Consider the following 23570-nt stretch of genomic DNA (forward strand, 5'->3'; position numbering starts at 1 on the left):
GTGTATAGAAGTATTCCAGTGTATGTAAGATGTTTATTATAAGAAAATAACTGCAGATGCTGGTACAAATCGAAGGTATTTATTCCCAAAATGCTGGAGTAACTCAGCAGGTCAGGCAGCATCTCTCCTGAGATGCTGCCTGACCTGCTGAGTTACTCCAGCATTTTGGGAATAAGATGCTTATTAATTTTTTGAATTTTAATTTATAATATATTATCTATGTATGTCGTGTTTGCAGGTCTGTTAAGCTGCTGCAAGCAACAACTTCAACGTTCTGCTGTCTGGACATATAACATTGACACAATTCTGACTCTGTGAACACATGCATTCACCAACGTTAAATAAATGGCAAAGGTGGGTTTAATGCAGAATGTAACGCGGGCTGCGCTCTGCCCTTGACGCTGCGGGGGAGGGTCTGGTACTGAAGTAGGCATTGCATTGCATTGCATTGCATTGTATTGCATTGTATTGGTGTCGAGCACTGTTGCTGTCTCAATGGTCACCGAGTTGCCGAGACAACGGTTGCCAGGCTGCGAACAGTAAGCGTCGCTGCGAGGGTGGAGGAGAGCTGGAGGTAAAGGGGCAGCCGCAGGTAAAGGGGCAGGTACCGCGGCTGGGGCTGGGGGGGGGGGGGGAGAGAGGGGTAAGGGGGTAAGAGGAAGGGAAGGGGCAAAGGGGTGGCGGGTGAGGGAGAGATATCAAGGGGGGGCAAGGCTGGAGAGGGAGCTGCAGAAGGGGTGGATGCAAGGGCTCGGGGGTAAGGGGACAAGAGTGGGAGGTGTGGAAGCAGAGGGGGAGTAGAGGCCAGGGGTGAGGGGGGCAGACATCAGGGGAGCAAGGGGTAGGGGTGAGGGGTGTGAGACAGATATCAAGGGGGCAAGGCAGGAGGGGCAAGGGGTGAGGGGGGCAGGGGTGAGGGGTGAGGGGCATGAGATCAGACATCAGGGGGGAAAAGGGGCAAAGGCAAGGGGCGAAGGAACTGGGGCAAAGGGCGAGGGAGCAATGGAAAGGGCTAAGGGATTAGATATCAGTGGTCAGGGGCAAGAGAGAGGGCAGGGTTAAGGGGTAAGAGAGCTGTTATCAGGGGGCAAGGAAGTGTGGGGGCAAGGGGTGAGGAAGTAGGGGCATGGTGTGAGGGGACAGGGGGCAAGGGAGTAGGGACAGGGGTACGGGGCAGTGGTGGGAAAGGGGTGGGAGAGCAGATATCAAGGGGCGAGGGCGCAGGGGCAAGGGGCAAAGGGGAGGGAGCAGGGGTAAGGGAGAAGGGGCAATGGGCTCTTCTGCCTCCCTGCACCCTCCCCCCTTACGGCTAGCTCAGCACTGAATGGTTTGCATTAAGAGTATCTGAGATTTCACAAACTTGCAGCAACAAGTCTTGCAATGAAAGATAAACATAGTGCTGGGGTAACTCAGCGGGTCAGTCAGCATCATTGAAATCATGGGCGAAGTTTCGGGTCGGGACCCTTCTTCAGATTCTTCAGGTGAAGGCTTACCTTCATTGGTCGGGGCAGTGAGTACCAGAATCAGGAAGCCATGATGTGGCTTCACAGGACTTTGTTCAGGCCGCATTAATGCGTGCACTTCTGGTCCCCCCATTACAGGAAGGATGTGAAGGCTTTGAGTTTGTTTTTTGAAGGCAAGCGTACCATAGGCCTTCTGTACTACTCTATCTACTTGTGTTGCAACTTTCAGTGAGAGTGTGGTATTGTGTGCAGTTCTGGTCACCCCATATGAGGAAAGACTGGATAGACTGGGCTTGTACTCGCTGGAATTTAGAAGACTGAGGGGGGGTCTTATAGAAACATATAAAATTCTTAAGGGGTTGGAGAGGCTAGATGCGGGAAGATTGTTCCCGATGTTGGGGAAGTCCAGAACCAAGGGTCACAGCTTAAGGATAAGGGGGAAGTCTTTTAGGACCGAGATGAGAAAACATTTCTTCACACAGAGAGTGGTGAGTCTGTGGAATTCTCTGCCACAGAAGGTAGTTGAGGCCAGTTCATTGGCTATATTTAAGAGGGAGTTAGATGTGGCCCTTTTTGCTAAAGGGATCAGGGGGTATGGAGAGAAGGCAGGTACAGGCTACTGAGCTGGATGATCAGCCATGATCATATTGAATGGCGGTGCAGGCTCGAAGGGCCGAATGGCCTACTCCTGCACCTATTTTCTATGTTTCTATATGGAGGCTTTGGAGAGGATGCAGAGGCGGTTTACCGCATTGCTGCCTGATTTAGCGGGACCCTTCTTCACATTGGTCAATGGTGACCCCGACACATAGAACTAGCCTTGAAGTGAGATGCACTCTGAGGTTTCATTGGAACGAGATGCACTTCCAGATTTCTTTAGCGATACAGTGCGGAAACAGGCCCTTCAGCCCATCGAATCTGCGCAGATGAGCGATCACCCCCTACACTAGCACTATCCTACACACTAGGGACAACTTACAATTTTACCGAAGCCAGTTAACGAATAAACCTCTACGTCTTTGGAGGGTGGGAGCAAACCCAGAGAAAACCCATGCAGTCAAAGGGGGAGCACACAAACTCTGTACAGACAGCACCCGTAGTAAGAATCGAACCTGGGTCTCTGGCGCTGTAAGGCAGCAGTTCTGCCACAGCGCCACCCTTAATTCATTCATTTCATTGACTATCTGTCTACCTCTCTACTTCACCCAGCCATGTTCTACGTAGGTGAAGATTCAAAGTGCTCGAGTAACTCAGAGGGTCAGGCAGCATCTCTGGAGGACATGGATCGGTGTTGTTTTGGGCTGGGACCCTTTTTCAACCTCCCCTCATCTGTATCCAGAACGCTGAAATTGTTTGTAGAACAAAGTGCTGGAGTAACTCAGCAGGTCAGGCAGCATCTGTGGAGGGAATGGACAGGCGACGTTTCGGGTTGGGACCTTTCCACTGATTGTAAAAGGGGGAGAAAGTGCCTTCTTTTCCAGTCTGATGAAGGGCCCTGACCCAAAATGCCATTTCCTCCACAGATGCTGCCTGACCCGCTGAGTTACTCCAACACCTGGTGCCTTTTTTTGTAAACCAGCATCTGCAGTTCATTGTGTCTGCGATTTGCAAACTTTTCGAGATGCTGTCTTGGCATTCTGATGTTTTCTGCTGTTGCTAAAATTCTTCTGTGAACATGGAATACAGATTCACCAGGATGTTACCATGATGCCAAAGCTTAAGTAATGGAACAGAGAACAGAACAGCATGATAACAGGCACTTTATCCCAAAACATTCATGCCATACATGGCGTTAAGATAAACCAATCTCATCTGCCTGTACATGATCCTTATCCCTCCACTCTCTACATAAGTATGTGTTATCTAAAAGCCTCTTAAACACCATTATCTCATCTGCCTCTACCACCATCCCTGGCAGTGCGTTCCATAGAAACATAAAAACATAGAAAATAGGTGCAGGAGTAGGCCATTCGGCCCTTCGAGCCTGCACCGCCATTCAATATGATCATGGCTGATCATCCAGCTCAGTATCCCGTACCTGCCTTCTCTCCATACCCCCTGATCCCTTTAGCCACAAGGGCCACATCTAACTCCCTCTTAAATATAGCCAAAGAACTGGCCTCAACTACCTTCTGTGGCAGAGAATTCCACAGATTCACCACTCTCTGTGTGAAAAACCACTCTCATCTGTCCTAAAAGACTTCCCCCTTATCCTTAAACTGTGACTCCTTGTTCTGGACTTCCCCAACATCGGGAACAATCTTCCTGCATCTAGCCTGTCCAACCCCTTAAGAATTTTGTAAGTTTCTATAAGACCCCCCCTCAATCTTCTAAATTCCAGCGAGTACAAGCCTAGTCTATCCAGTCTTTCTTCATATGAAAGTCCTGCCATCCCAGGAACCCATCACCCATTACATAAAAAAAATGGTTTACAATAAAAGCTGCAAAGTGCTAGAGTAAACCCACGTGGTCACAGGGAGAACGTACAAACTCCGTACGTACAGCACGCACAGTCGGGATTCAGCCCGGGTCTCTGGCGCTGAAAGGCAACATCTCATAAGTTTGTAAGTTGAAAAGTTATAGGAGCAGAATTAGGCCATGTGGCCCATCAAGTCTACTCCACCAATCAATCGTGGCTGATCTATCTTTCCCTCTTAACACAACTCTACCGCTGCACCACTGTTAAACATGGAAAAGAATAGTGCAAACAGGAATCAGGCACAAGGCAATGAAAAGTAAACCTAGGAAGTGTTGTTAGGTGCAAATTTAAATTGATAATATACCAAGTGTTAATTTTATTATTATTTATCTATTTCATCCATCATAACAGTTCACCTATTTCATCAGGGTATCAAAAGTAATTTGCTTGCAAAGTGGAGGCTTATATAATTCAATGCATTTCAGATTCAATAATTCGGTGTGAAAGATGACGCATTTTAAATGTGTTATTTTCCAGCACTCTCTCACCTCCAGTGGCCTGCTTTGTGTGATTCCACAATTAACACGGTCAAATGATCAGTTGATCTCCCTCCCCTTTTTCACCTTCAGATTATCTACTCATTTCTTAGAAGATTCTACCCTTGGCCCTTCCAATTCCTCCGAATTACAAATTGCAATACTGTTCTCAAAGACAGAGGGTGGCGGGTGCCTGGAACGTGCTGCCAGGGGTGGTGGTGGAGGCCGATACGATACTGGCGTTTAACAGGTTTGTAGATGACACATGGGTACGTAGGGAGTGGAGGGTTATGGATCACTTGCAGGCAGAGGAAATTAGTATTTCCTGGCATCACGTTCAGCAAAGACATTGTGAGTTGAAGTGCTTGTTCCTGTGCTGCACTGTTCTATGCTCTAGTAATGTGGCAGTAGAGCAGTTGGGCCGGTTATCTCAGTTGGTTTGAGCGTGGTGCTAATAACGCCAAGGTCGTGGGTTTGATCCCTGTATGGGCCACTGCTTTCCCTCAGAAACCTCTCAATTGTTCAAGCCACCACAACTGAAGCAGTTTAAGTAGCTCAGTTGGGAGAGCGTTGGACTGAAGTTCTTAAAGGTCCCTGGTTTGATCCCAGGTTCCAACAAATTTCATTCGGACACAGTGGTGCATCCATAGAGTTGTTGCCTCTCAGCGGTAGAGTTGCTGCTTCACACCACCAGAGACTCCGGTTTGCTCCCACATCCCAAAGAAGTGTGGGTTTGTGGGTTAATTGGCTAGTGTGCAAAACAGAACTAGTGTATGGGTGATCACTGGTTAGTATGGACTCCGTGGGCCGAAGGGGCTGTTTCCACGCTGTATTTCTAGAACTAAAACTAAAGTTGCAGCTTAACTGCCCAAAGCAGCAAAGATGTTTGTGAATATGTGTGTTGGCAATTTGGTCTATTCTTGGGTAGCTTACAATCTAACAGTATGAACATTTAATTCTCCAAATTTTAGGTGAATAACCTACAAATAACCTTTTTTCCTCTCCCTCTCTTCCCTGTGCCCCACCTGGACCCACACTTATTTCGCCCATCCCCATCAACTTCCATCTATATTCTTTCCTCTGACTTCAAATTTCGTATTTCTTCTACTTGCCCTGCCCCCACAACTTTTCCTGCTTTCTCCCCCCTGCCACAATCAGTTTGAAGAAACGTCACCTATCCATTCCCTCCACAGATGCTGCTTGACCCGCTGAGTTACTCCAGCACTTTGCGTTTTGCTCAAGATTCCAGCATCTGCAGATTCTTGTGGTTGCGACTTGTTCTTATGGTTCAGTTTAGTTTTGTTTAGTTTGGAATTACAACATGGAAACAAGCCTTTGGCCCACGGAGTCCACACCGGCTGTCAATCACCCATTCACCCTAAAGAAGGGTTCCATACCCAAAATGTCACCTATCCATATTCTCCAGAGACGCTGCCTGACCCACTGAGTTACTTCAGCACTTTGTGAACGGTTTGTAAACCAGGGGCGGCACGGTGGCACAGCACCAGAGACCTGGGTTTGATCCTGACTACGGGTGCTGTCTGTACCGAGTTCTCCCTGTGATCGCGTAGGTTTTCCCCGGGTGCTCCGGTTTCCTCCTACACTCCAAAGACATACAGGTTTGTAGGTTAATTTGGCTTTGGTAAGAAATTGTAAATTGTCCCTAGTGTTTGGGTAATGTTAGTGTACAGGCTTGGGCCTGTTTCTGAAAATCTGAAGTCTAAAGCTTCTGCAGTTCCTTGCATCCAAACTAAACTAAAAAGCCAACATGTACAGATTGGTTAAGTCCACTAGAGGGCAGGGGAATAGTAGCAGTTGAGAATCAATGGAAAGACCGTCTCGGGTACAGTTGCTTGGAAATCCATCTCTCATTGATGGCATTGAGCATGCCATGTAATAACATTAGCACGTTGAAATATGACCCTGAGGTTCATCTACTTTTGTTTATTTCAAAAATAATCTTTATTCATAAATAATATTAAATACAAAGTCAAGATAGAGTCAAGAGTGTTTTATTGTCATATGTCCTGAAACGGAACAATGAAATTCCTACTTGCAGGAACACAATAGACATGTACATATTTTACTCTGTAAAACCCATAATTTAAAAAAAATGTTCAGTATATAAAGAGAACAGACAAATAAATAGACAATACTAGTGCAAAGTCAAAAATAATGTTCCCTAGCCTATATAAACATAGCACAAAAAGTAAGGAAATTTGTGTTTGGTAGATTATTTCTTTGTTGTAACAATGCTTCTTGGCAATAAATCTTATACCGTTGGAAAGCCTGTTTATTTCCCTTTTAAATGGTGCCACATTTGTAAGGAACATGCATTTGTGGGATGAGCAGCAGAGCCGAGTATATGGGTTGCGCCCATGAAAAATCTGCCAAATCTTCTCTGCCAATGCCAAACAGCTTATTCTGCTGTTGCTATTGACTCATGTTTTGTGCTTCTGGTACCCCCAGGTGCTGACAATCAGGTGCCTGATTAGCACCTGATTGGCAGCATCTGTGAGCATGGGCCCTGCTACAGTGGTCAGTAGGTGTCTGCTCCAAGAATCGGCATGCCACGTTTGACTGATCTGGATAGGGCCCGTGCGATAGGGCAACTTCAAGCTGGTGTTCCGCAAAACCAAGTTGCGGCATTATTTGGAGTGAGCCCTACTACCATCTCCAAAGTGAAGGCCAAGTTCCAAATAACGGGGGATGTCAGAGACAGACAGCGAAGTGGGTGTCCCAAGAAGACGACACCCGAAGAAGACCGTTTCCTCATCCTGTCAGCACTTAGGAACCATAGGCTGTCTTCTACAGATTTGCAGTCAAGGTTTGCAGGACGATATGGCCGACGGCTCTCTGCCCAGACAATTCGGAACAGACTGCACGCAGCCGATCTCCGATCTCATAGGGCTGCCAGGAGGCCTGCCATGACTGCCCTTCACCGTCAGGCCCGTTTGTGCTGGTGTCTCCCTCACTAGAAAAACGAGGCTTGTCATCATTGGAGGAAATCTCAATGCAGAGAGATATCGAGATGAGATTCTGCAACCAGTGGCAATCCCATATCTCCACAGTCTGGGACCGAACTCTATCTTCCAAGATGACAATGCTCGCCCCCACAGAGCAGGGTTTCTCAGAGACTACCTCCAGAATTTGGGAGTGGAGAGGATGGAATGGCCTGCCAGCAGTCCTGACCTCAGCCCCATTGAACACTTGTGGGATCAGCTTGGGCGTGCTGTTCGTGCCAGAGTGACCAACTCAACCACGTTGGCTGACTTGCGACAAATGCTGGTTGAAGAATGGGATGCCATCCCACAACAGTGTGTGACCAGGCTGGTGACCAGCATGAGGAGGAGGTGCCAGGCTGTTGTGGCTGTGTATGGTTCTTCCACACGCTACTGAGGCTCCTGTTTATTAAATGAATAAATTGTTAAATTGCCAATATGTCTTGTTTCTTCAGACTTCAATCATCCATCCACCAAACAACACCGAACAAGAGTCAATGGCAGAATAAGCTGTTCGGCATTGGCAGAGAAGATTTGGCAGATTTTTCATGGGCGCAACCCACATACTCAGCTCTGCTGCTCATCCCACAAATGCATGTTCCTTACAAATGTGGCACCATTTAAAAGGGAAATAAACAGGCTTTCCAACGGTATAAGATTTATTGCCAAGAAGCATTGTTACAACAAAGAAATAATCTACCAAACACAAATTTCCTTACTTTTTGTGCTATGTTTAGTTCGGAGCCTATTTGGAGGTTGTAGTGTTTAATACCATGATGGTTGTAGGGAAGCAGCTGTTCCTGAACCTGGACGTTACAGTTTTCAGTTTCCTGCACCTTCTTCCCAATGGCAGGGGTGTTGTGGGTCTCTGATTATGCTGGCTGATTCTTTGAGGCAGCGATTCTATACATTGTTTAGGTTTAAGTTTATCATTGTCACGTGCCGTAGTGAAAAGCTTTGTTTTGCCCGCTATCCAATGAAATCAGATAACACTATACATAAATACATACATAAATAACACAATACGTAAAGTCAAAGGCAAGTGCACCAGGTGGAGCGAAAGGAAAGATACAGAGTGCAGAATGTGGTTCTCAGCATTGTAGCAGGCATTGAACCAGATGCCAGGTGGCGAAGAATAGATCGTGTTAACAGGTGGCACAGTGGCGCAACTGGTCGAGCCGCTGCCTCACGGTGCCAGAGACCCGGGTTTGATCCTGGACCGTGGTTGCTGTCTGTGTGGAGTTTGCAACTTTTCTTTGTAACCGCATGGGTTTTCTCTGGGGGCTCCAGTTTCCTCCCACATCCGAAAGACGTGCGGGTTTGTAGGTTAATTGGCCTCTGGTGGGTATGGAGTGGGTGCAAATGGTAGGATAGCATGGAACTAGTGCAAACGATGAGTGATAGTCGGCATGGACTCAGTGGGCCGAAGGGCCTGCTTCCGTGCTGTATCTTTCAATCGATCAATCAATCAGGTGAAAATTTTGCTTTGTACTTAGAAATATTAGTTGAAGAATAATTTGGAATCATCTCTGATCATGGGATGGACATTTTTTATTCTGTTGACAACTGACTAATATGATTTTCCAATTTCACTCTAGATTTCAAAAGCTTACGAAGAAGCTGATTTCTCTTTCATGGCAAGTTCTATTTATTTATATGCTGGCATTGGTTATGTGTTATAGGCTGCTCTGATCACACATCAAGCTTTTTTCCCTACTGCATTGCTACATCTAGGTCCAAGAAACATGGTGTGAACATTTTGACTTGGCTGTAATGACTGTGAAGAACATATCTTTGCAAAGCAAATTTTGATACACTTTATTATATACAAGCAACAGCATTTTAGATACTAGTGTGACGTACACCAACTAATGAATCAGTTGGCAGGTAAAAGTGATGTGGCAATTTATGATTTTTAAAATTTGACTTTGCGGAATGTGTGTTTTGCAGGCAAGTTTAGGATTAAGTGTCCATGGGACACAGAACATAGAACCGGACAGCACAGGAACAGGCCCTTAGGCTGACAATGTCTGTGCCGAACATGATGCCAGGTTAAACTAATATCCTCTGCCTACACATAATCCATTACTTGCAAATCCATGTGCCTATCCACCAATCTCTTAAATGCCACTAACTCATCTGCTTCCACCACCCCTGGCAACACTTTCCAGGCACTCACCACCCCCCTGTGTAAAGAAACTTGCTCTGTACCTCTCCATTAAACCTTGCCCCTCTCTCCTTAATGCTACGCCCTCTGGTATTTTATATTTCCGTCCTGGGAGAGAGGTTCTGCCTCCCCATGCTACTTATTCTTCTCGTAATTTTATATACTTCACTCAGGTCTTCCCTCTACCTCTGACATTCCAGAGCAAAGAATCCAAATCTGTTCAACCCCTTCCCTGTAGCTAATACCCTCTAGTCCAGGCAACATGCCGGTAAACCTCTTCTGCAACCTGTCTAAAGCCTCCAGTCAGAGAGTTGTGAATCTGTGGAATTCTCTGCCTCAGAAGGCAGTGGAGGCCAATTCTCTGAATGCATTCAAGAGAGAGCTGGATAGAGCTCTTGAGGATAGCGGAGTCTGGGGGTATGGGGAGAAGGCAGGAACGGGGTACTGATTGAGAATGATCAGCCATGATCACATTGAATGGCGGTGCTGGCTCGAAGGGCCGAATGGCGTCCTCCTGCACCTATTGTCTATTGTCTATTGTCTATTATCCACAACCTTCCTGTAACGGGGTGACCAGAACTTCCCTCAATACTCCAAATGCGGCCTAACCAAAGTCCCATGAAGCAGCATTGTGACTTCCTGACTTATACTCAATGCCCCGACTAACGAAGGCAAGGGTCCACAGATAGGCACAAAGTGCTGGAGTAACTTAGAGAGTCAGGGAATACCTCGGGTGAATAGCTGGAGGCGAGAAAAGATCAGGATATATGCCTTCTTTACCACTCTATCTATTTGTGTTGCCACTTCCAGGGAGCTATGGACTTGGACGCTAAGATCGTCTCCACATCAATGCTGTTCAGGGTCTTGCCATTAATTGCGAACCATTGTCCAAAAGTTATGACTAAAGCAAATAACATATTAAGTTGTACTATTTGACGTCCAATAACAAATAGAGCAGAAGATAGACACAAAGAGCTGGTCAGACAGCATCTCTGGAAAAAAAGGATGGGTGATGTTTTGGGTCAAGACCCTTCTTCAGTCTGAAGAAGGGTCCCAACTCGAAAGGTCACCCATTTTTTTTCTCCAGAGATGCTGCCTGATCCGTTGAGTTACTCCAGCACTTTGTGTTTATCTTCGGTATAAACCAGCATCTGCGGTTTGTTTCTACACAACACATAGAGCAATCACACCTTAGCTCAACCATTTAGAATGCAACGGCTCACTTTGTTCTTTATATTGTGGATGACATATTGACTTAGATAACAATGCAGAGGAGGACAACGAGAACGATTTATAAAATAGTTGTGCAAGACATATTCAAGACATTTTATCCCTAATTGGAAGAATTATTCTTTTCCCTTCTGTAAAAAAGCAAAACAAAAATAATGAATGTTGTTTGCGTAGAAATTGCCAAGTTTTGTTGGGTAGATTTTAGTGGAGAAGATTGCAGCTAGAATGTGCTGTCAGAGGTGATGATATAAATGGGGAATTTAAGAGACTCTTCGATAGGCACATGAATATGCAGGGAATGGAGGGCTATGGATCACGTGCAGGCAGACAAGATTAGTTTAACTTGGTATCATGTTCCGCAAGGACATTGTGGGCTGAAGGGCCTGTTCCTGTGTAGGAAGGAATTGCCGATGCTGGTTTACACCAAAGATCGGCACAAAATGCTGGAGTAACTCAGCGGGTCAGTCAGCATCTCTGGAGAAAAGTCAGCATCTCCGGTCGAGACCCCTCTTCAGACTGAGGGTCAGGGGAGAGGAAAACTAGAGGTGTGAAAAAGCTCAGAACAAATCTGAACGATGCCCAAGGAAAGGTGGAGCCTACAATGGTCCACTGTTGGCTGTGCAAGAGGTGATAACAAAGTGATATGTGGATGCAAACAGTGGAGCTAGCTGGACGATTAGGGTGGAGAGAGAGGGAATGCAAGGGTTACTTGAAATTAGAGAAATCAATATTCATACCGCAAGGTTGTAAGATGCCCAAGTGAAATATGAAGTGCTGTCCGTCCAATTTGTGTGTGGCCTCACTCTTGACAGTGGAGGAGGCCCAGGGCAGAAAGGTCAGTGTGGGAATGGGAAGGGGAGTTAAAATATTTGTGGACCGGGAGATCCTGTCCTGTATTGCCCTATGGATATCTCTTGTTCCTAATCTGTGAAAGAGACTTGAAAGAATGGATGTGATTTCTATGTTTATATTTCATACAAATTCAGTATTCCATTTGCATTTTTTAACTTCTCTTGAAGTGAAAGAAAGTTTGCAAATTCATGTTAAGTATTTGTGCGTAGATGCTACGGGAAGAGAGTTCAGTAGGAATTTTTGGGGAAATAAATTGTTCTTGGAAAAGCTCCAGAGAAATGCCAGTGGTCTGAAGTGTACTTGCAAAGTTATGTGTGGATTGTCTGCTGTGCAAGAATATTTGAAGAGGAAAGTAGCTGTGTAAAGATGTTTGGCACCACAGCTATAAATGGAAAGAGCACTTTATTGAAATGAGAAATATTAATTTGTTAAAGTGATCTTCCAGTCCGCAATGGTTTTCTTCCACTTTTTCCTCTGTGATCTAAAGTTCTTACCTCTATTCCATCTGATCAATTTAAGTCAAGTTCATTGTCATAAGGACAAGTAAGATGAGGTAGCAATTGGTGTTGCAGCGGTAGAGTTCCTGCCTCGCAGCGCCAGAGTCCCAGGTTCGATCCTGACTACAGGTGCTGTCCTTATGGAGTTGGTACCTTCCCTGTGCCCGCGTGGATTTTCTCCGAGTGCTCCGGTTTCCTTCCATGTTCCAAAGATGTATAGGTTTGTCGATTTATTGGACTCTGTAAATTGTCCCTGGGGTGTAGGATCGGTAATGAAAGGGTCGGTGCGGACTCAATGGGCCGAAGGGCGGACTCAGAAGGGCCGAAGGGCCTGTTTCCACGATGTATGTCTAAAAACTACTAAAAAATAACTAAAAATATGAGGTACGGGTATAAAAGTGAAAATTTTGCTTGGAGCAGCACATAGCACACAAAAATATAAATTATATATAAATTATACATAAATTCTGATGAAAGCTCTGTACATTTTTGATCAATTGAGTCATTAGAGAGTTGTGAATCTGTGGAATTCTCTGAATGCATTCAAGAGAGAGCTAGATAGAGCTCTTAAGGATAGCGGAGTCAGGGGGTATAGGGAGAAGGCAGGAATGGGGTATTGATTGAGAATGATCAGCCATGATCACATTGAATGGCGGTGCTGGCTCGAAGGGCCGAATGGCCTCCTCCTGCACCTATTGTCTATTGTTTATTGTCTATTAGGATTCATAGTAAAATTTCCAACAAACTATCTTGTTTCAGAGTAAAGTTGTTGCAAAATGGCGTTGCTCTCTGTTGACAGAACACCGCACTATACAAAGACAAGTTTTGGCGCAGATGTGGACCCCCTGAAATTCTACTCCACAACATATTCAACATCTTATGGTGAGAGAGCTTAGAGTGGTTCCTGGTGCCATGGATTCAACGCAAGAGCAAAGTGTGCAGAGCCACTAAGTTGGTGTTAAGGATGCGCCGTTTAAAACAGGTTCAGGCTAGGACTTTATTCAATGGTGCCTCATTCAATGGCACTTTAGTTGTCACATGTACCGAGCGAGGTACAGCAAAATTATTTTTTGTATAAAGTTCAGTACAAGTATCATAGAGTCATACAGAGAGGAACTCTGTCCCTTCAGCACAACTTGCCCACACCGACCAACACGCCCCATCTACACTAGTATCACCTACTTGCGTTTGGCCTGTATCCCTCGAATCCTGTCCTATCCATGTACCTGTCCAAATGTCTTTTAAATGCTTTTATTGTACCTGCCTCAACTACCTCCTCTGGCAGCTTGCTCCAAATATCCACCACCCTCTGTGTGGAAAAAGTTGCCTCTCAGGTTCTTTTAAAAGACTTTTTGATTAATTTGTGTTTTTTGTTCACATACATTGCTTATAAAAAAATGCACGTTCCTTCATAGAGGATGACCTCCTTAAATTGCCCCTAGTGTTTTAGTGTGGCACAGTGGCTCAGCAGTAGAATTGCTGCTTTACAGCGCCAGAGACCCAGGTACAATCCTGAATACGGGTGCTGTCTGTACGTAGTTTCTACGTTCTCCCCGTGACAGCGTGAGTTTTCTCCGGGTGCTCCGGTTTCCTCTCACTCTCCAAAGACATGCGGATTTGTAGGTTAATTGGCTTCGATAAAAATTGTAAAATTGACCCCTGGTGTGATAGATAGTGCTACTGTACGGAGTGATCGCTGGTCGGCATGGACTCGATGGGCCGATGGGCCTGTTTCCGTGCCGTAACTCTAAAGTAAAGCAGACCAAAACAAAAATAAAATTGGATCTTTTTATCTTCTTTGCAGTGTTTATAGTTTATCCATGCCTGCCAGTGGCGGAGCCAAATTACTTAAAAAATTATGGGTTGTGAGTGCGCAGTTTCTACCATGCATTCCTAGCAGCCATAAGTTTAATGAGATTGTTATTAATACCACACATAATTTAACTTATTAGAAGACGTGGCTGAAAGCTGATCAAATCACTCTCTCTGATGGAACTTCATCTCTGTCTACAGCCTGAAGCTCTCGTTTTTTGGAAGTGTTACAGGAACGCATTTTGCTCTGCCCCAGTTCTCCGCTAATTGAGTTCCACATCTGCAAGTCTCCAATTGCAATGGGTGGACGTGAAGTTTAAGATCTTGGAGGTTTTAGCGGGAGGAGATTGTTAAGGGGGGCAGGGAAAATGTGGGGGAGTGGGGGTTGGGGGGGAATTAAGGGCCAATTTAATTCAATCAAAGCGTTTGTTTTCTAGGTCATGAAGGCTTTGTACCCAGGACAGGTAACCATTCCGGAGCTGGATATGTGACCAATACGAGACCTGTGCTGCAGTACACACCCTCTTTGGACATACTTGATAATCCAGTGCTTGGGTGAGTGGCCCTTCATCAGAGGAGAAGCAAAGAACTGCTGGCGCTGGTCAATACGCAAAAGGGCACAAAGTGCTGGAGTAACTCAGCAGTTCAGGCAGCATCTTTGCAGAACATGGTTAGGTGATGTGACCCTTCAGGGCAGTGAATCATTCAGGTCAATGCTCAGAGTCCTGACCCTCATTTTCCTGCTGTCCTTTTACTGCCAGACTACTTGTACTTCAGTTTTACAGCAAAATCGAAGGCCTGGCATGAGCTATCTGCTGAAAACAGTGTTACTTTATTGTAAACCAACGTGCAGCTCATATTCCACTTGAGTAGCAGACAACCTAGTTTCGTTTAGTTTATTGTCAAGTGCACCAAGGTACCGTGAAAAGCTTTTGTTGTGCATGCTATCCAATCAAACCAGATATACAGAAATAAATGGGTGGCACGGTGGCGCAGCGCTAGAGTTGCTGCCTTACAGCGCTTGCAGCGCTGGGTTCAATCCCGACTACGGGTGCTATCTGTTCCGCGAGGGTTTTCTCCGAGATCTTCGGTTTCTTGTCACACTCCAAAGACATAGAGGTTTGTAGGTTAATTGGCTTGGATTTGTATATTCGGTTTAAGGGTAAATTGTCCCTAGTGTGTGTAGGCTTGGGTTAATGTGTGGGGATCGCTGGCCGGCTCAGACCAAAGAGCCTGTTATAATGCTGTATCTCTAGAAAAACTAAAACTAAATCCAATCAAGCCAAACTCAATCACAATAGGCAGCGCAAAGGGGGAAGATACAGAGTGCAGAATATAGTTCTCAGCATTGTAGCGCATCAGTTCCAGAGACAAAGTCCAATGTCTGCAAAGGGGTGGAGATGAATCAGACAGTACCCTAGTTTATGGAGTGAGCATTCAGAAGCCTTAAAGGATTGAAGAGTTGTGAATTTTTAGGCTAGAGGAAGGAATGTATATGGAGGGGGAGGGGAGATGTAGGTGGGGATTGTTGGACATAGGCAAGTTAGTGGATATGACACATAATTGGGAAATAAAGTCAAGACCAATGCAATACGCAATGTAACAAGCTGGATAGAATCAGTAGGTCAATGTGCAGTGGTGCAGTGAGAGAAATAAGGGGTACTGATCGCCATATATTGAAATAAATAGTGCTAGTGTACGGGTGATAGCTGGTGGGCTGTAGAACTTGTCCCCATGCTGTATCTCTAAACTAAACTCAACTAAAAACTAAACAAAACTAAGCTAAACCAAACCAAATTAAACTAAACTAAACTATTTAACTAAACTAATCCACATCTCACTCCATTGGAGGTTTGCAATGAAATTGATTAGGTGGAGATAAATAGCTTGAAATATTTAACTTGCCTATTCACATTATTTCCCTTTAGGCAGATTGTACAAGATAATTACCTCTCGGTAACAAAGAAGCACTTTGTGCCTTATGGACGTCCTGATGGCAAAGAAGATTTTCCTCACAAATTACATTCGGTGGGCAGTGGATTCATGCGGACAAAGCCACTAAACTTCCCATACCTCAAAGATGTAAGGAAGCACTCAAAGTTTGGCGATCCATTGGGTCTGCAATGGCAGTTAAATAATACGAATGTAACATAAAGTTCAGAAATAGAAACAAAGCCCTGCAGATAGACACAAAATGCTGGAGTAACTCAGAGGGTAAGGCAGCATCTTTGGAGAAAAGGAATGGGTGACATTTCGGCTCGGAACCCTTCTTCAGACTGAAAGCTAGAGGTTGGGGGGGGGGGGGGGGAGGGGGAGGGAGGTTGGGGGGAAACTGGAGGTGATAAAAGGCCAGAACAAATCAAGGCCATCAACAGATGACGTCAGAAAGGTTGGTGTCCATAATGGCCTACTGTTGGCTGGGGAAGATATGCTAATGAGAGGGATACAAGGATGCGAAAAGTGGAACAGGTAGGACAACTCAAGGAAGGGGAGGAGAGAATGTAGGAGTTACTTGAAATGAGAGAAATCAATATTCATAAGGCTGGGTTGTAAGCTGCACAAGCAAACCCAAGAGAGGCTGCTGCCGGTTGATACCAAAGAGAGACACAAGGTGCTGGAGTATCTTGCAGAAGTTTGCATGTACCTCCTCTAACCTCATCTAGTGCATCCGCTGTTCCCAATCTGGCCTCCTGTACTTTGGCGATACCAAACGTATCCAGGGCGACCATTTTGTTGAACACTTATGCACGGTCTGCCTAGGCCCACGGGATCTTCCGGTTGCCAACCATTTCAACTCCCCTTCCCATTCCCACATTGACCTGTCCCACTGAGTTACTCCAGCTTTTTGTGGTCTATCCCACACTGACCTTTCTGTTCTGATCCTCCTCCATTGCCAGAGTGATGCCACGTGCAAATTGGAGGAACAGCACCTCATATTTTGCCTGGGTAGTGTTGGGAATGTTGAATTTTCTGATCTTAAGTAACTTCTACCCCAGATCCCCTTGTGCTAATACTATAACATTCCACCATAAGCAATGTTAAAATTGACAGGAAAAAAAGTTCATCTTAAAAGCTGCAAATATTGGTACTCTTTTGGCAGGGCAAATTGAAATGTAATAACTGTGACCATAGTGGATAGAACCCTTTGTTTTTTTTTCCATTGAGTCAATTTCCAGAAAGATCACAGATTATTTTTCATATTGCTGGTCTTTGTATTCTTCTATCTCCCAAGATCTAGTTTTGTGACTGCCAAGAACTCAGGGCTATGGAGCAGAGATAAGTAGCACTGAGATATAAACAGTATCCCAACTCTTTGATCCAACTATTTTGTTATGAGCCTGTTGCTAACTTAACCCCAAAGGCAAAATTTATTCTTCATAAAGAAAATGACATTAAAAAATATTCAGATAATTTATTTTTCATCTTTGAAGATTATGGAGAGCCGAGCCAAACTTTATCAACGCATCCAACATTTCCTTTAATCACTCAGAAAATTCTTACATGATTGTGACGTGCGGAGAACTAAATGTAGACACAAGGAACTGCAGATGCTGGTTTACAGAAAAAGTCACAAAGTGTTGGAGTAATTCAGCGGGTCAGGCAGCATCTCGGAGAACATGAATAGGTGATGTTTTGGGTCAGGACCCTTATTCAGGCTGATTGTTGCGGGGAGGGGGGGGGGGGGGGAGGGGAGAAAGTGGGAAGAGAGGAGGGGCAGGATCAAAAATACTAGAGGAGCAAGGTGAACCACTCTGTTGAAATCGCCTATACTGAAGTGTAGTACACAAAGGAGCATAACGGCCGCCATTTTAGTAAGCAAAACCCGCCGTTCGCTATGCCTCTCGCAGTGTAATCAGTGTTTTGGGGGAACAGTATGTGTGATGATACCATAAAAATGCAGAATATATCTCATCTATCAATTGACAGATTTTTGTTATTTTTCTTTATAAATGTTTCTGCAAGTTTCTGCCGACTAAAATGGCACCGTGACATACTATGGTTTTTAGGGTCGAGTGGTCTATCATGCTCTGCTCTATTATCTTTGGGCAGGATAAAACCCACCTCACCGAAAGAAATTCTTAAATGTAGACACAAGGAAGTGCAGATACTAGTTTACTAAGGAAAGACACAAAATGCTGCACTAATTCAGCGGGGCAGGCATCAAACTTCTCAGTAGGCAATGGATGGCTGACATTTCGGGCTGAAGGCGGGTCCAGACCTGAAATGTTCTCTGTTCATTCCCTCCACAGATGCTGCCTGACCTGCAGAGTTCCTCCAGCACTTTATGTTTTGTTCCAGAATTAGCAGCAACTTAAGTTACAAGATTTTAACAGGTTTGAGAGCTGAGAAACTTTAAGCCAATTTAACAAATCTTTCCACTCTTTGGATCAGGCCAAATAATTAAATCCTGGATATTTTATGTCCTTATCAAATAACACATTTCCAGATTGGATCTTTTCTATTAAACCTATCAAGAATGTATTTTAGAATTGAAAATCATATATTTCAGACTTTAACTCTGCTGTGTTAAAGAACACTTTAATATATTTAGTTGATTAATATTCAATGTATAATTCATATTTGTTATATTATTAATATTTATTTTTAATATGTGTTAGTTTAATTTTCACCTCTATCACACAGCTAAAAGAAGTTCACATTGATACAAGAGATCACGTACCACCGACTATCACAAGAACTGAACCCAAGCACGTACCATTACTGCATCAACTTCAACCAAAAGACCCGGTGGTACAAGAAAACGAAGGCCATGTAAGTAGTCATGTGAGTCTCAGGAAGGGTCCTGACCCAAAACGTCACCCATCTACTTTCTTCAGAAGTGCTGCCTGACCTGCAGAGTTGCTCTAGCACTTTGTGTCTATCTTCAGTATAAACCAAAATCTGCCGTTCCTTTCTACACAAGTCAAATTTATTGCCGTATACACAATGCGGTGAAGTATAACTGAGACGAAAATCATGATTGAAGTAGCATTACGGGCACATAAACACAAATAAACACACAAAAACATAATTTGTGCATACATTACACATAGATTTGCAAGACAGTAAAAAGAAAAAGACTGCATCAAAAACACTGCCTTTGCTGGCAGATGCAGGGTGCAAAAATCATTGAATTAGTTGAGCTATTTATTACCTATTTTCCAAATTTGGACAAATAACTATTTGCACTAAGATCACATTTTCACCTGTGTTCCTGGAATCTGTAGCCATGGCAAATGGCCTGGGCCCATGTCAGAACCTTCTCACTCTCATTATATTTGCTCCTCATCTTCTACTTTCGTTTAGCATCACAGCGTGGAAACGGGCTCTTTTGCCCACCGAGTCCACGCCGACCATCGATCATCCGTTCACACTAGTTCCATGTTGTCCCACTTTCTCATCCACTCCCTACACACTCAGAACAATTAACAGAGGACAATTAACCTAACAAACCCGTCTGCCTTTGAGATGTGGGAGGAATCCAGAGCACCCGAAGGAAACCCACGCGGTCACAGGGAGAACGTGCAAACCTCACACACACACAGACGTTGGCCGATGTCTGGATCGAACCCGGGTCTCTGGCACTATGTGTCAGCGGCTCAACCAGCTGTATCATAGGCAAGTTAGCACTGACTATCTTAGATCAGATTCTTCACATCCATGAGCTCCAGTTTCAAGAGCAGTGACCCTGCTTGAATCTGTTGATGTTATGCTCATGGCCTGTAAATGGTCTTTAAAGGACAGATAGGGTGAACCATTTGCTCAAATGGGTTAGATTTCCTGTCTTATTCAGAATATGAAAAGTCAATTAGAATCATTTTTAAGAATTTATTATTCCGTAAAGTCGTTTTTTACCAAAAAGAACGTTTGCTGGTCTTTTAATGAACTTTTCTTTTGATACACAATAAGGAATGGGGCGAAAATAGATACAAGAAACTGTAGATGCTGGAATCTTGTGTCGAACACAAAGAGCTGGAGTAACTCAGTGAGTCAGGCAGCATCTCTGGAAGACACGGATAGGCGATGGGTTTGGGTTAGGACCCTTCCTCAGACTGATTGTATAATGGGTCAAGTTCTATGTTCACCTGAGGTCAGGATCGAACCTGGGTCTCAGGCGTTGTAAGGCAGCAACTCTACCGCTGTGCCACCGTGCCACCCTGAAGGTTGTTCTCTTGTTGAGAGGTAATCTATCCAAGAAGGAGGAAAATCAATGACACTGGGTGGAGTTCTGCCCTTCGATTTTTGAAATGAGTTGACAATTACTTCCTTTCCTTTCCAGGGACCACTATACATGTCGACTGAGTACTGTACCAAATATCAACGTAAGCCACTGAACCCACCAGGTATGTAATTCAAAAGTGTTAAAATGTCCTTGAAATATGTTAAAACCCAGACTCAAACCATCTGTTGCAGCAGCAACTATAATAACAATAGACAATAGACAATAGGTGCAGGAGTAGGCCATTCGGCCCTTCGAGCCAGCACCGCCATTCAATGTGATCATGGCTGATCATTCTCAATCAGTACCCCGTTCCTGCCTTCTCCCCATACCCCCTGACTCTGCTATCCTTAAGAGCTCTATCTAGCTCTTTCTTGAATGTATTCAGAGAATTGGCCTCCACTGCCCTCTGAGGCAGAGAATTCCACAGATTCACAACTCTCTGACTAAAAAAGTTTTTCCTCATCTCTGTTCTAAATGGCCTACCCCTTATTCTTAAACTGTGGCCCCTGGTTCTGGACTCCCCCAACATTGGGAATATGTTTCCTGCCTCTAACATGTCCAACCCCTTAATAATCTTATACGTTTCGATAAGATCCCCTCTCATCCCTCTAAATTCCAGTGTATACAAACCTAGTCGCTCCAGTCTTTCAACATATGACAGTCCCGCCATTCCGGGAATTAACCTAGTAAACCTACGCTGCACGCCCTCAATAGCAAGAATATCCTTCCTCAAATTTGGAGACCAAAACTGCACACAGTACTCCAGGTGCGGTCTCACTAGGGCCCTGTACAACTGCAGAAGGACCTCTTTGCTCCTATACTCAACTCCTCTTGTTATGAATGTCAACATTCCATTGGCTTTCTTCACATTTTAAAATGTTATTAGACAGGTACATGGGGGGGGGGGAAGGTTTAGGGGAATATGGGCCAAACATGGGCAGGTGGGACTAGTGTAGATGGGGCATCCACGTCAGCATGGCTAGTTGGATGAAAGGGCCTGTTTCAATGCTGTGAGACTCTATGACTCTGTAAATCACACTTCACACAGCCTCGGCAAGGCCACCAGCTTAATCAAGGACTGACAATAAACTAAACTGTAAATGCCATATTGCAGAGTGAAAATGTAGACGAGGGAACTTCTTCAGTGTTGTTGCTTGGCAACAAACTGGATTACTGGCCTGATTTCCATTCACTTTATTTCAGTTGCTACTGAAGTATTATAAAGTGCTTGAGAAATCATTATATAAATGCTACAATAGGTATACTGTCAGGAAAAGATTGTGTTTACAGTGGTTGAGTTTGGTACCCATTTTACCCATTTCTGAATCTAAAGCAGATGGAACCATCACAGGTTGGTTTGGGAACAGCTCTGCCCAAGACCACTAGAAATTGCAGAGTAATGTGTAGGAAGGAACTGCAGATGCTGGTTTAAACTGAAGATAGACACAAAAAGCTGGAGTAACTCAGCGGGACAGGCAGCATCTCTGGAGAGAAGGAATGGTTGATGTTTTGGGTCGAGACCCTTCTTCACATTAGGAGAGTTGTAGATGTAGCCGAGCCCATCACACAGACCAGACTCCCCACCATTGACCATCACATCTTCTCGGGAAAGCAGCCAATATCGACATGTCGATATGTCAAAGACATGTCCCACCCTGAATTCTTCTCCCTGCTCCCATCCGGGAGAAGATACAGAAGCTTGAAAACACACCTCACCCCACTCAAGAACAGCTACCTCCCATATTATAGGCCCTTCCATACTCTAGGGTACTATCCAATTCACCTCCACCCCTTTGCAGACATTAGACATTGTCTATGGAACTGATACACTACAATGAAGTCTGAAGAAGGGTCTCGACCCAAAACATCACCTATTTCTTTTCTCCAGAGATGCTATCTGACCCTGCTGAGTTACTCCTGCATTTTGTGTCTATATTTGATGCACTACAATGCTGAGAACTCTATCCTGCACAATGTATCTTCCCTTTTGCTCTGCCTGTTGTGGTTGAATTTGAAATTATTGTATTTATGTATAGGATTATCCGATCTGTTTGGATAACATGCAAAACAAGGCTTTTCACTGTACCTCGGTACACATGACAATAATAATAAACCTAAACCTTAACCATAAGAATAACAATGGGGTTGATAAAACCAGATTCAATTTCGACGTTGAACTGGAGATGTACTTGAAAAGTGAAAGATTTGATAGGTAATTAGGAAGAATGGTGCAATGGATGAATCAGAAAAACACTTTCAAGATATTGCAATGATATTTTCAAGATATTTTCAAGATGAATAGGTTGGGTTTCGAGGGATATGGGTCACATGCAGGTAAATGGGACAAGCCAAAACGTCAACTTGGTCGGTAAGGACTCGTTGGGCCGAAGGGCCTGTTTCCATGCTGAACAGGTCTAAGACTCTAGGATCATGGTCCAAGACGTTTACTTCTGTACTATGCTGTCCCATAACTATAAATAGAAACATGAGCTGATTTGCTCTCTGTGTATCTCTTTACTGGCATTGATCCAGAGACCTCGTATTGGGCAGAGGCCAATCAACTTTGCATCATGTTTAGTGGAGGATAAAAGCACAGCAGGAATATATCAAAATGGTGGGCACATGATGCATCACCTTTCACCGATGAGATTACTAACAGTGAAAGTGAGAGTTGAATGATTGGCCATTATTGGAAAATGGGAACACTTTTTACTGACTAAATGTAATGAAATAGCGAGCTGGGAAAAAAAATAAATCTGCTAGAACTAATGGCAGAAATCATTAAATAATGTACAAACTATTCGAAGAGCCATTAAGAACTTTTTATAGTTTGGAAAATATTGCAGTTCTATCGGTCACTCTGAGATATGTGCTCATACTGTAATTAAAACGCAAGATTGATTTCTTAACCAAACTTTGCATTTGTGGTAATGGCTCATTTACAATATTAAAGCCATTACACACAAGTATTCGATTTCACTTATGCCTCTGAAATTCAATGTAAAATATGTTTATGTTCTGAGAGTTTATGATGGAAGCATGAAGTTATGTTTGCCCACTCAACTTATAGAAATAAACAAGAGGTAAAAGATCTATAATTCGATTTTCATTTGCAAATAAAATTTCTTCCAACTCCCTCGAGCTTAAGTGGTTAAAGAGGTAAATTGGTGAGGGTTTTATATGAATGGAATCCCAAATTCAGTGTCCAGCCTTGAGGAATTTAGTTGAGCTTAATTTAATTTAGAGATACAGCACGGAAACAGGCCCTTCGGCCCACCAAGTCCACGCTGACCTGCGATCACCCATTCACACTCCTGCACACTCGGGACAATTTTCAGATGCCAATTAACCAATAAACCTGCACGTCTT

At 44.2% G+C, this 23570-nt stretch overlaps 1 protein-coding gene across 6 annotated transcripts in view; it reads left to right on the forward strand.

Moving 5' to 3' along the window:
* The first annotated feature begins 224 nt into the window (after window positions 1-224).
* The window catches only part of saxo4 (stabilizer of axonemal microtubules 4), a 74894-nt gene continuing 51548 nt past the window's right edge, over window positions 225-23570 (forward strand). For 4 of the 6 annotated variants that reach the window (XR_013548417.1, XM_078414835.1, XM_078414836.1 and 1 more), the window contains exons 1-7: window positions 538-592; window positions 9019-9057; window positions 12926-13048; window positions 14416-14533; window positions 15907-16060; window positions 18623-18751; window positions 20259-20322. Coding sequence is in view for 3 of the 6 variants with exons in the window: in XM_078414835.1 (XP_078270961.1) it covers window positions 12943-13048; window positions 14416-14533; window positions 15907-16060; window positions 18623-18751; window positions 20259-20322 (571 nt within the window). In the remaining 3 variants the exon portion in view is untranslated. Of the gene's footprint in view, window positions 355-534; window positions 593-9018; window positions 9058-12925; window positions 13049-14415; window positions 14534-15906; window positions 16061-18622; window positions 18752-20258; window positions 20323-23570 lie in introns of those variants that run through there. The other 2 variants (XR_013548419.1, XR_013548418.1) reach the window with 2 other exon arrangements.

This window comes from Rhinoraja longicauda, chromosome 18 (assembly GCF_053455715.1).
Source record: "Rhinoraja longicauda isolate Sanriku21f chromosome 18, sRhiLon1.1, whole genome shotgun sequence".
Classification (NCBI taxonomy): domain Eukaryota; kingdom Metazoa; phylum Chordata; class Chondrichthyes; order Rajiformes; family Arhynchobatidae; genus Rhinoraja; species Rhinoraja longicauda.